Source organism: Halyomorpha halys, unplaced genomic scaffold (assembly GCF_000696795.3).
Source record: "Halyomorpha halys isolate HHAL.00 unplaced genomic scaffold, Hhal_1.1 Scaffold1218.1, whole genome shotgun sequence".
Classification (NCBI taxonomy): domain Eukaryota; kingdom Metazoa; phylum Arthropoda; class Insecta; order Hemiptera; family Pentatomidae; genus Halyomorpha; species Halyomorpha halys.
This window is the reverse complement of record NW_027106975.1, coordinates 404976-418169: the sequence shown is the minus strand read 5'-3', so window position 1 is coordinate 418169 and position 13194 is coordinate 404976. Positions and strand designations below refer to the sequence as shown.

General features: G+C 29.7%; 1 protein-coding gene across 2 annotated transcripts in view; it reads right to left on the bottom strand.

Moving 5' to 3' along the window:
- Positions 1-3620: 3620 nt before the first annotated feature.
- The window catches only part of LOC106688834 (testis-specific serine/threonine-protein kinase 3), a 21236-nt gene continuing 11662 nt past the window's right edge, over positions 3621-13194 (bottom strand). The window contains exons 3-5 of one of the 2 annotated variants that reach the window (XM_014433496.2): positions 12721-12893; positions 7504-7835; positions 3621-4348 (exon numbers count right to left, since the gene is read on the bottom strand). In XM_014433496.2, coding sequence (XP_014288982.1) covers positions 3669-4348; positions 7504-7835; positions 12721-12893 — 1185 coding nt within the window. In that variant the 3' untranslated portion in view covers positions 3621-3668. The remainder of the gene's footprint in view (positions 4349-7503; positions 7836-12720; positions 12894-13194) is intronic. The other variant, XM_014433495.2, reaches the window with a different exon arrangement.

Below are 13194 nucleotides of genomic sequence, written 5' to 3'. Positions count from 1 at the left end.
TTTATTGTATTATTTCAACTAATACCAGTTTTTTTTTTCATACCTCTACAAAGATTTTAAGAGAACTTTATGAAGAGTAAGTTTGTTGATTGAATATTTTCGAAGTAACCTGGATGATTATTTTCTTATTCTTCATTTATTTGTTTCCCTTGTTTGTTTATTTTATTTTTATTCTTATGAAAGTTCCTCCATGTCAGTCTGTCCAGATGAAGGTTCAAGTATTTAGTATTAAGTGTTTCTTCAGATGTAGTAATTTATGTTTTATTTAAATACACCTGATGAGAGTAAGATCCATAACTGAATGCAAAAAAATTAATCCACTCTTCATTTTTATTTTCAACTTTGTAGCCATTCCATCAGGATGGATCATCCATAGAATATTGTGAGAGGAAGCATTGAGAAACATTTTGAACCCGAGTTTTCAATTGAAATACACCTAGTTTAATGTTCTATTAGTCCAAGTCTCACAAAATGGCGTGTGTACAGCCCAGCTCTAAACAAAAAGTTGTAACACAGCTGAAATTATGTATTTAAAGTAGATACATGTCTAGAATGTTACAACAAATGTTTTACAAAAATCGACTCACTGTATTGAAGGAATAGCTTCTTTTTATCATCAATTTTACAATTTTCTCGAAAATGGCAATAACAATCTTGGTTAAACTGGTTATACCAATGTACAATTAAATCTTCAATATTAGCTAGTTTTTATCCTCTTAATTTCCTTGGATTAAGTATATTTTATGATTTTAGAAAAATTTATATGTAATATGCAATGTCATAGAAGATAATAGAAAGTGATCAGCAACTGAATACTGAAACCTGAATTTATAAATCAGTAACTATGAAGTGGTTCCATATTTCTGGCTAAGACAATAGTCACTATTTTACTTTCATTGACACATGCACATGCACTGCATCAGATTTTTTAGAGTTGCTCGTAGAGAGTTTTTAAATCATAAGGAGTGTTATATCATCTGGAAATGTAGTCAGTAGGATATGTTTGTTACGGAAAGTAAACATTGGTCCTATATTATTCTGTGCCAACATTGTTGTAGACAATTGGTATTATTATTTAATTTGTAAATAAAACAGTAGATGGTGACGCTGCTCCTCTGACAGGAAACCTTTGTTTAAGACAATCGAATGTGGAGCCTATTAACGGAAAGATACTCTTTGTCTTTGTTAAAAAACCCTCCCTGAATTCCACAAAAAAACTGGTAGCCGTTTGGTTTAGTTCGTCAAAGGGTTAAGTAATGAGAGTAATTTATGAATATTTAAGCTTTTTGATTTTATTTAGGACTATTCACTAAAATCGAAACAAAGGACAATGGGTGCCACAGTATTCAACATTGAAAAGCTTGCTGCAGAAAATTACGGGATCTGGTCAATGAAAATTGAACCGTACTTAGAAGCAAAAGGATTATATAAAGAAATAATAGAAAAAGATCTGCCGACTGAAGTAGATCTGAACAAGATGCAGGTTAGAAAAGAAAGAACAAACAGGTACTCTCTACTATTATTCTAACTGTTAGTGAGCTATATTGCCGTTTATTAGGCGAAAAAGGTTTGGGAAAAATTAAGAGAATGGTTTGAGGGTGTTCCAGAGAAGAAAATGATTAATTTAATGTTTGACCTTGCCAAAATTAAGAAGAACAGTGGTGATACATTGGATGAATATCTTATGAGGTTTCAATGTCTAGTTCAAGAGATAGCTCGACTGGGTAAATCCTTAACAGATAGAGAAATAGTGAGATACATTGTATAACGCTTACCGCCCTATTATGATCCAGTTGTTAATCCTATTTTGGCTGATAGGAACATTAAATTCAGTGAATTAAGACAAATGCTTTTATCATTTGAAAGGAGGAACACCACCTATAGAAACGAATTAGCATTAGAAACATTTCATGAAAAGCCAAACTTCAGTACAAAAGTTTGCTTTATTTGCAAAAAAAACAGGTCAAAAAAATAGACAGCCAACAACAAATTATCAAATTAAAAGTTATTTCAACTTATTTGTGATGTATTTTTACCTCACTCCCAACCATCTTCTCATATTAAATAATATAGAGTGATGCAATAAAGTTAAAATTAAAATGAATAAAAGGAAATAATAATACAAATTTTATGAAGGAAATTGTTGTAGAAAATTGGTATTATTATTTAATTTGTAAATAAAACAGTAGATGGTGAGGCTGCTCCTCTGTCAGGAAACTTTTGAGACAGTCGGGCATGGCGTCTATTAATGGAAACATACTCTTTATCTTTGTTTCTAAAAACCCTCCCTAAATTCCACAACAAATATGGCTCAACATATTCCATGCCTTTTTAATATATTATTCATTTTGTTGTAATATGTATGACTTTCAAGTATGAAATTAATTTCCAATAGTTTGTGAAAGGAAATTTCAAAGTTAAAAACCAATGCTTTGGTATCAAACCTTATTAAAGGCTATAATAATATCAAATATAATTTAAAATAAAAAGAAAAATTCGAGTATTTTTTAAAGTTTATAATATCTATATAATGTTAGCCTGTTAAACAATTAACTATTAATAAATTTAAATACATTTTATAAAAAAATAACCTCCCACTGTTAATTTTTTAAATTTAAATTGCAAATGTCATTAATCATTTTCTAAAACTATTTTATCAGCTAAAAGCATAAAAGTATGAACTTCTATATTTTTTTATCATCATATGAATAGTTGTGTAAGTACATTACAAAATTAAGAAAATTATATAGTTTTTAATTACTGTGTTGGTTCTTTGTTTATTCTTTCATCTAGGAAAAACAAACAGGTATATTGTTACAACAGGCACTCCTAATCAAAATGCATTTTGTCCATTTTCTAACAAATTTCATTTTGATCTTGGCAAAATTAATTTAGTAGTGAATAAAAAACTTCCGAACTTTGTTACTCAGTGATAAAAAGCAATCTGATCCAAAACATTTCAGATTTACATTTCTTGCTAAATATAATCTACAATTCTGGTACAAAATGAATTTTGTCATTAACTGGACAAAGTTTGTTTTATCTGGATATTTCCAATTATATCATAAACATCAATGCATGCATTTGTTATCTGATATTTCTTTTAAAAGAAAACTGAGTATTTATTATTGTTTTTTATTCGTATCCTGGATTACAATAAAATAATTATATAACTAGAAAATGGTTGACATAAAGCAGCCCAGGAATTGATAATAGAAACCAACAATTGCACTTGAAGAGTTGTACTTTCAAAAGCAAAATTGTAGATGAGATAGCAGTGAATATGTATCATCTTTATGTCTAATGTTTGATGGTTGCTGTACAGGTTAGAGTTGAGTAGTTCTTATTGGTTGCTAATTCAGTTAATGGTTGTATCACCCTTGATAATGGTAATTTCAATCAAAAATTATGAAAAGCTGTATTTAATATTTTAGTTAAAATCATATTTAGAATTCTTTTGCCTGGGTATGTGGTAACTTAAAAAAAAAAATTGTTTTTAGTTATATACTCCTTGATTTAGTTAGTGTTGTAATTTTTATTTTGATATGTGCTTTCTGTTTAATACAATTTTATATTATACTAATTGTAGTTACATTATTAATGGTAATGCAAAAGAGGATACATGTAGATTTTTTTTGTTTTCCCGTTTATTTTGATAAATTTTGTTTTTATGAAGTACTGGTATCTTTGGTTGCTTCCGCTTTTTCTGTTACATTGGTATCTTGTGATGCATCTACTGATGCTCTTCTTTCTGACACATTGGTATCTATTGTTGCATCTATTGAAGCTCTTCTTCCTTCAACAGATGTTCTTCTTCCTTCAGCTGATGCTCTTCTTCCTTCCTGTACGCATTTCCTCTCTCCTGTCACCTTGAGAGCAACTGGGTTTGATGCAGAAGGGTTAACTACTTTTTTTATACCCTTCACCAAATTTTGTTTTCGTATTACATCATCCATGTCATCACTTGGTTGTTCCATAGATTCTTTTGATATTACTTCTATAATTTTCTTTGCTCTATTAGTCCGCATTATTTTCTTTATGCTTTTCTCTCGATTTTCCGCATGAAATCTTTTAGCCCTTTCCATTGCTAATTGTTCTGATGGTGTGAACTCAAGTAGACTTGGCTCAATAGCAAACCATTCTGAATGGAGTACTTCAGGGAGTGTAGTTCTTTCAAACCAATTTGGCTCAAGCATGGTTGATACCAAGTCAATCACTTCTCTAGATGTTTTGGGAATTACCGATGTTCTAAACCTATACTCCTTATTCATCTGTGTATTCCATAACTTTCCAATATTATCAGTTCTAAAAGGCATTATACCATTCAGCATAATGTACAGAACAACTCCTAAAATAAATATTAAGTTTAGGCATTAGTTTAATGGTTATTTTGTCTACCATTTTTGTGTTTAGCTTATTGCAGAGCTTTCAGTTCCAATATTGCCATTCATACATTGCATAAATAATCTTGTTAAAATTAAATATTTTGAACTCGATGTTTCAAAGCTCTTTAATGTTGTTGAATCTGATTAAACTCTGCAGAAGCTTTAAAATCAGAAATTACACAGCGTTTTTGTAAATATTATTATATAAGATATGATGGTTTGGAAATGATTTCCTAAAGAATGACCTAAAAATATCCCTGTATTGAAAACAATTATATTCAAAAATTGCTACTGACATATTCTGATATTATTAATAAGTTCAGTCCTCTTAATTGCTAAGTCCTTCAAAGGTGACAGATACTTTGTAAATGGATGTGGAAAAAAAAATGTTTGGAGATTTTATTACCTCAGTAAATATAGATTAAAGAGCTAAAGCTATTAATAAAAATATATTAATTAGTTGATAGGAAATTATTGTAAGATTCCTACCATAAAGTATTATGTACCTAAGATACTTATAAAACAACTCCTCAGTCCAAACAATGAAAACAATGTTTTACTAACTTAGTTTGCATGAAGACAGACAAAACGGAGAACATATTACATCATAAAACAACACATCGACTAAAAAAAGTACATCATTCCAACACTTGAAAACAGATACAGATATATGAAATGTTTGAATGTTGTCAAGTTTTCTATCCTGATTTTGCCTGGATTGACAAAACATTGACTGTTGAGCTGTTTGCTGATATTTTAGAGACCCAATGCTTTGTGGTCAGAATTTTCCAATGGTATCCTTACAATTCTGCTATAAATTTTATTTGTTTTAAAATAAAACTACTTTATCATAATTTTCATTAAATCTTCCTATAAATTTTGTTAATTGCCTCTCTTTTCTTCTGTATCTATGATTACATTAAAGATATTTTGAAAAAGATTTTCTTTTAAACAAATAAATTGGTTCTCAAGTTTTTACAGATAATTAGACTAATTAATTCTAAACTTAATAATTTAGTTAAGCTTACACCATCATGTAATTGCTCCCCAAATTGAGGTAAAGAAGGACTGTTTTTTTGTTTTTTTTCATGATAAATAATTTTTATTCTGGTAAAAATCATCCCTATAATAATTACAAACTACTGGAGAGCTTCAACAAATTTTGAGAGTAGTCAAAACCACAAATTACCATTCTACTTATTCAGGAGGTATTCTATATTCAATGACAATGAAAATAAATGAAATTAAATTTATAAAATATTTTATTGATTATTTTAACATTTTGAGCCAACTTATTTATTTGTTGATTTTCTGAATTATGCATGACACAATAATCCACCTTTTCCTTTCCTTTCCTCTCTTTCTGTTTTCTTCATATGGATCCGGTAGTCCATCTAATGTAGGATAAGACACCTATGGGACTCCTGATAACCAATTTACTTTCTCCTTTTTATTTTTATAATGATTATTATGATAAATTTTCGGGGGTAGAGGGAAAAGGTTCCTTTGGCAAAACCTCTACTTTGTTTGACTTCGATTTCAAGATTTTTTTAATCATTTTTACATTGCCTTCTGGTTTAATATTAATATGTTGAAGTGCTGCCTCTTCCATTGGCGTATAATCTAAAATACTCGGTTCTGTGGCAAACCATTCAGATTTAAGTACATCTTTAATTACAGTTCTTATAATCCAGTTGGGCTCTAACATTCTAGAAACAAGGTATATAACTTCCTTTGATATTGTAGGTAATACTGCTGTTCTAAATCTATATTGTTTGGAGATTTGAATTGACCATAGTTTGCCAAGGTTATCTGTTCTGAATGGCATTACAGCATTCAGCATTATATATAGAACAACTCCTAAAATATAGTTTTAATCAAAATTAAATGCTAAAAATTATGATTTTATTATTTCAATCCTTAACTTTCTGACTAGTTAAAAATATATAAAGATTGCATATTGATTGGGAGTTAAGTTATTGTGACATAAACAAAAAAATGCAACATTTTTTTTATTTATGTAAAGGTGATATTTTATCCTAACCACATGGGTTATATTTAGTTTCAGCAAGAGCTATGCACAATAGTTTAGATTAAATATTCCCAATTTTAGTATTTTTTTTTTCAAGAGATCTCAGCACATTCCCAAAAATTCTATATAACTCATTTATTAACGGGTCAATAAATTTCCAATCACCATTTTGACCTTCAAGAATTTTTCAATTTAAATTACCCCTAAATAAATATTATAGCACTGATTATGAAGATTTTATTTCACATCATAATTAAAAAACTTTGTACCGAAGTTCCTGTACAACAAACGGTTACTCAGATATTGATGAATTACTAGAAGGGCTTTATTTGACATGAAAAGCTGACCAAAAGTCAATTGTATTGACAAAATCCTGCATTTCCCAACTACACACATATTTTTTCCTTCCAATTAAAAAACATTATATATCCATAAACTAAATTTGGGAGGGGAGTGGGTAAATCAGTAAGTCGCTGTAATACAAACTACCAGGCCCGGATTCAAATGAAAAAAATTACCTCCTGCTGTATAAGATAATTGTTTATTCTGTTACTGCAGCCTTGAGTCTAATCTGTGGGTTTGAGAGCCCTTCTGAGGGGCTTCCCACCTTCTATTATAAAAAAGTGTGTACTCTTAATTGGAGGAAAAATTTGGCAGTAGAGCGTGGTCATGAATAAATCACCTCTATCCACAACCATTGTTAAAGAAACGATACTTCCTAACAAATTACTGAACCATTCATAAATTGTAGGAACACAAAAATAGCTTCTAAATATATGAAATATTGATTAAAGTAGGCACACTATTGAAATTCACATTATCATTATAGCATTCCGTTCTGAAGTACTATAGATACCATGTTATATAGTTATTGTTTATTAACATTGTTAGTGGAAGAATTAGAAAGTGTTACCAAATATTTGAATAAAACATGAATTTATTTTAATAAATAAACTTAAATAGAATACTGCATTAGAAATAAGGTACATAACATAATTTTAAAATTATTGAAAATATATTATATTATATTATAACTCATAAATGAAATACCTATTAAATAAAATAAATTTTATAAGATTAACTGACCTAATGACCAAACATCTGAATACATTGGAACATATGGTGTCCCTTTAATTAGTTCAGGTGCAGCATAAGCTACCGATCCACAAAATGTTGTGCTGAAGACTGTTTTTCCTTTATTATCTGCACAAAATCTTGCAAAACCAAAATCACATATTTTTACATTGAGGCTGGATGTTATTAGAATATTCTCACATTTAATATCCCTGTGAGCTATGTTAATGCTGTGGAGGTAATCAACACCAACTGCAAGTTGTCTGAACCATAATCTTGCTTGTTTTTCTCTTAGCCCCCCATAATTTGTTATATAATCACAAAGATTTCCATATTCTGCATTTCTATAAACAAACAGATTAATATTTAGAACAATTTAATACTAAATAGTTTGGAATAATTAATATAAATGTCAACTATGCCTGCTCGTTTAATTAATAGTAATTTAAAAATTGTCTTATATATTTATATATATATATTAATGACTTTTTGAAATGATTTTCATGATTATAAAAATTAATTTAGCTAAGGTAAAAATTAACTGAATCACAAGATTCAGTTGTGAAAACTTAGGAAGACAGAAAGGCTACTGTTCTGTTTGTACATAGATAACTTTAGATTAGAGGTTTCCAACCTTTTTTTCACCACTGCAACCTTTTTGGACAAAAAAAATTTATGGAACCCTTGTGGAACTAGAAAAAAAATAATAATTGCAGCACCCTTGTTGAACTATAAAAAAAAATGTCAGCCCATTTATTCTTAGGTCAGTTGAATATGGATGATGAAAAAAGAGTACAAAGTAAATACTGGTATGTATCATATATTTGCTTTTTCAATTTTAAATTGTTTTTGTTTTGTTTTTTAGAATATTTTGAAATAGTGGTATTTGCTTGTGGCACCCTGGGGATGCACTTGGGGCACCCCAAGGTGCTGCAGCAACCAGTTTGGGAACTCCTGTAATAGGAAATATTAAAAATTTAATATAACTATTAAATTAAGTCTGTAAACCACCTGTTCTGAACCACTGATGTATAGGTAAGTGAAAACAAAACGAAACCCTCATCTGTCTTAATTTCTTCATGAATGACAAGGTTTTGGGGCATATACCCTCAGAAAATATGTTAAAACCATAACTTTCTAAATCTATACATATTTCTATATACAAACAGTATTCTCTTCAATTTATCATAACAAAACTAATCTACAACTCAATAGTAAGATCAAATTTAAATTGTTGTGTTATTGTAATTCATCCTTTATAACAATGTAAGACACACTCATAAAAAGAAGGAACTATTTATCATAACTTAAATCATAATAATACTATTACCATATTTTACTATCAAATTTCTTTCCTGATTCTTTAATTCACAGGTAAATCATATTTTCAATTGCAAAATTGCTCATCTTTATTTATTTCTTCCTTTATGATGAGCTCTTATGGAACATGTATCCTCATGAAAGATATTAAAAGCCTTACTCTTTATCTGTATAAATGGTTAATTTATCATAACAAAAGTGATTAACAACTTATTACTTAAATCAAGATTAAGTATACTGATATTATTTGAAGTTTCTAACAAATCTTTCATAACATATTAAGACACATTCATAGATAGATCAAATCAAGTGAACATAGTCAAAGTCAAATAATAATATATTTTAAAAACAATACTTTATTGTTATTTACTATTTCATAGTTTATTAGGTAAATAAGAGCTTAAAAAAAGGTACAATCATTAATTAATAGCAAATAATAACCAATTAAGAACGTTCTTAAGCAAATATAAATGGGGAAATATAAACCTTTTGTAATTTTGAAAAATAAAATTTTTAAAAATACTATAAAATCTGACAATTCATTATTTCAAGGATGTTTTTTCTCTTTTTGTAACTATGTCAAGTGTTTGTATCTTTTTTAGTCCTGAGAAGCCCTGCAATGTGGGGCGAAATGTTGGCTCAATAAAAATAGTATAATCATTTACTATTTGAGTTTTTTTGACCGCACCCGGACCATATTCCATTCATAGAAAATAATAGTAATAATAATAATAATAATAATAATAATAATAATAAATAAACATTGTTAGAGGCCAGGACAGTCGAAACAGTCGATTCGGAAATCAAAACAGCTGAAAAATATTTATGAAAGGAATATGGTCCGGGTGCGGTCAAGAAAAACTCAAATAGTAGAAATATACTAATTTAATGAGCCAACGTTTCGCCCCACGTTGCGGCTGTTTTGACGGCTGTCAAAACTAAAATGAAAAAATGATTTTAGTTTTGACTGCCATCAAAATAGCCCTGAAGAAGCCCTGCAACGTGGGGCGAAATGTTGGCTCATTAAATTAGTATATTTCTACTATTTGAGTTTTTCTTGACCGCACCCGGACCATATTCCTTTCATCTTCACACACGGTCAATCAATAATCTTCCAGAAAAATATTTATGATGATAGTTCAAGTAATTTCCCTAAAGGTAGCAGCACAAATCAAAGAAGGTAAAGAATGGTAGCTTCAATAGCTACCGTAAGAGGCCAGCACCATCCAAACAGCCGTTCCGAGGTCTAGCAGGAAAATTTTATTTTTTATTAGGAGAGTAGGAGAGTAAAGGAGCTAAATGGTTCAGTCAATATCCCAGACTCAAGTGCCGGACCGATCAATTGAGCTCCTGCAATTTTCTACTCTCCTAATATAAAATAAAAATTATCCTACTAGACATCAGGACGGCCGTTTGGATGGTGCTGCCCTCTTACAGCAGATATTAAAACTACTATTTTTTTTATCTTCTTTGATTTGTGCTGCTACCTTTAAGTAGTTACTTAAACTGTCATCATAAATATTGTTTTTTGTCTGCCACTTCGGAAACGGCTGTTTGAATTGTGCTGACATCTAGCAATGCTAATTGGAACTATTATTTGTTACTTTTCTTAATTTGTTTTATTGTCTATTATTTTAATATCGTTCAAATTCTGAATTGTCATTTTTTTTGTTTTAATGATCGGAATTAAAAAAGGGTGTATGTATTTCAATCATATGTATTTGTACTTGTTCTTAATTAGTTATTAATTACTATGGATGAATAATTATCCATTCCTTTAATATTTCAATAAAGTAATAAACTGTGAAACAGTAAATAACAATAAAGTATATTATTATTTGATTTTGACTATGTTAAATTAATTCGACCTTTCTATGAATGTGTTTTACTATATCAGCCACTTGTCAAACAGATCTTTTTTAAAAAATTGTGTTTATGCTTTGACAAAAATACTTTAATCCGATTAACAATTATATTAGAAGACTGCGAAACTGTTAATAACTTTTGAATACATTTTTTTTTTTTTTTTTATTTATTGAAAACTATATATAAAATACAAGCAAATTTGAAGTAAGGTCATAATGATATGATAAAGCATGTAGAGAAACTACCCATTGGTAGAACTCTAAAAACATTTTACAATATAAGTTCACGAGGCCATCTTCTAATCAGGTGCCTCGGAGGATTGCCAGGAATGGAAAAGGAAGCAAGGTTAGAAACTAGTGGGTTTGGGTGGTTAGGGAATTTATTATGGAATGAATGATATCGGGTTCGGGGTAGATCGGTTTCATAAGGAACATTAGATCTTTATGGATAATTTTATTTGTAACAAAGTAAGGAGGAAAGAGGATTTTAAGAAGGATTTTTGGATTGTAAGGATTGGATACGAGAGGAATTCGAAGGTTTAGCGGAGCCCACTCAACTTCGTATGTCCAAACAGGCCTTATTATTGTCATGTAGATCAGTCTTTTATAATGAGTTGGAAGTTTAGACCGTTTGTCTAGTAAGTGCTGTAATAGTCGGAATCTACGTGGTTTCGTCTTTGCACTCTTATATGAGGATTCCAGGTTAGTTGTTTGACAAGGTGTAGTCCAAGATAACGAATCTTTTCTATAGGGGTAAGAGCCACATTATTAATGTATACTGTAGGGCAGCCGGCAGGTTTACGACGAAGAGTAAAGGTGATTTGATGGGATTTGTTAGGATTTATTGCTATCCTCAAATTTCGGCACCATTCTTCGAGGGTTGTGATATGGGAGAGGAAAGTTTGGGATCCAATCAAAGGGTTATTATTAACTGTGAGCACACATGTGTCATCAGTATACATGAATAAATGGTTAATATGTGAAAAGTTTTATATTAAAAATTAGTGATCGTAAAAACCTAATTTTGATCTCGTATCGTTGAAAATTTGATTGTCATTAAATAAGAATAATATTTTTGACTTAACGTTTTGGAGTTATTTTGCACTAGGAAATTTTGTTATTTTTAGACTATTACTCCAGTCGCATAGATCTTACGAAGCGTAGTGCTGTCTTTGCCTTTTGGCAGTTGTTTCCAAATATATTTGCCGCAGCATCGTTGTTGAGCTTGAATCATTTCGTGGCACCTTTGTCGAACCAAAAACAGATTGTGGTATAATTATTCTTTAAGCTATTAAATATGTAGAAAAAAGAAGAAAAAACATCCAATTGAAATGCTGGACATTGAACATACAATTTCTAAATTATGTATTTATTCCTAAGCCTAAATGTCCTACGAGTGGTAAATGTTTCATAAACTAGATGATTATTTTGCCATTTTTATAAATGGATTCTACTTCTAAATTGCAAAATTATTGTCAAAATTAAATGCTACTTTCACTTGCGGCACTCAGTTTGGGAACCACTGCTTTAATTAACGTCCGCTTTTCTTTACTGCAATTCCGACTTCACCAAATATTCGTCACAGATACTCTGCTTTAATTTAACTAGTGGATTTAAACAAAAACTCCGAGGCCCACTAAAATATCCTTTCGTGTAAAGCTATTAGATCTCAGCGCGTACCACACTCGGATGTACTGGGATGACAATAATTTTGCGGAAAGTTGGTTCTTATAGGTTAACTGGTGAACTGAAGAGGTATTTTCCAGTGAAATCACCTCCATTACTTATTAAGTAAACTATTACTTCAATATAGAAATTTTAAAGTATGTAATTTCACCAATTGTGTGTATTCAATGGACTTTCTTGATAATATTATATTGTCAAACATCCAATGATACATTAGAAAGAAGGATGGATATAAAAGACGAGAATTTCCGCAAGGTTATACTAGCCACTTATTATTATTCTAATTGTAAGCTTCCATGATTTATTTATTACAATATTGACAACATAAACATAAATCATTCTTAGATCAATTAAATACCTCATGAAAACCAGAATTTTCGTGTTGAGATGCAATATGCTGTGTGTATGAATTATATGAGGATGACTGATTTGAGCAATGATGTCCAATTCCCTCAATAAAAATTTTTGGACGAAATCTTTAGGTGCTTGCTCTGTTTCCATTACTTTACATGCCAGCTTCAATGATACGTTCTGCAATTTTAATAAATATATATGGATATTATAAAGTATATATTATAAAATATATATGGATATTTGAAGTTCTTTTCAGTAATAATTTTAGCTTAAGTTAAAAATATGTAGGAATGAGTTGAAATATTTTTTTAAAAAATGCAATCGAATGCACATAAATTACGACATCAAACACATAAAGACCAGATACATTAAATAAAAATTAAGCTTGGAGAAGTTTGTCGGGGGGTGCGGTCAGCAAAGAACAACATAAATAAACAAAACCATATTTATTTATTTGGTTTTGTTTATTTATGTTGTT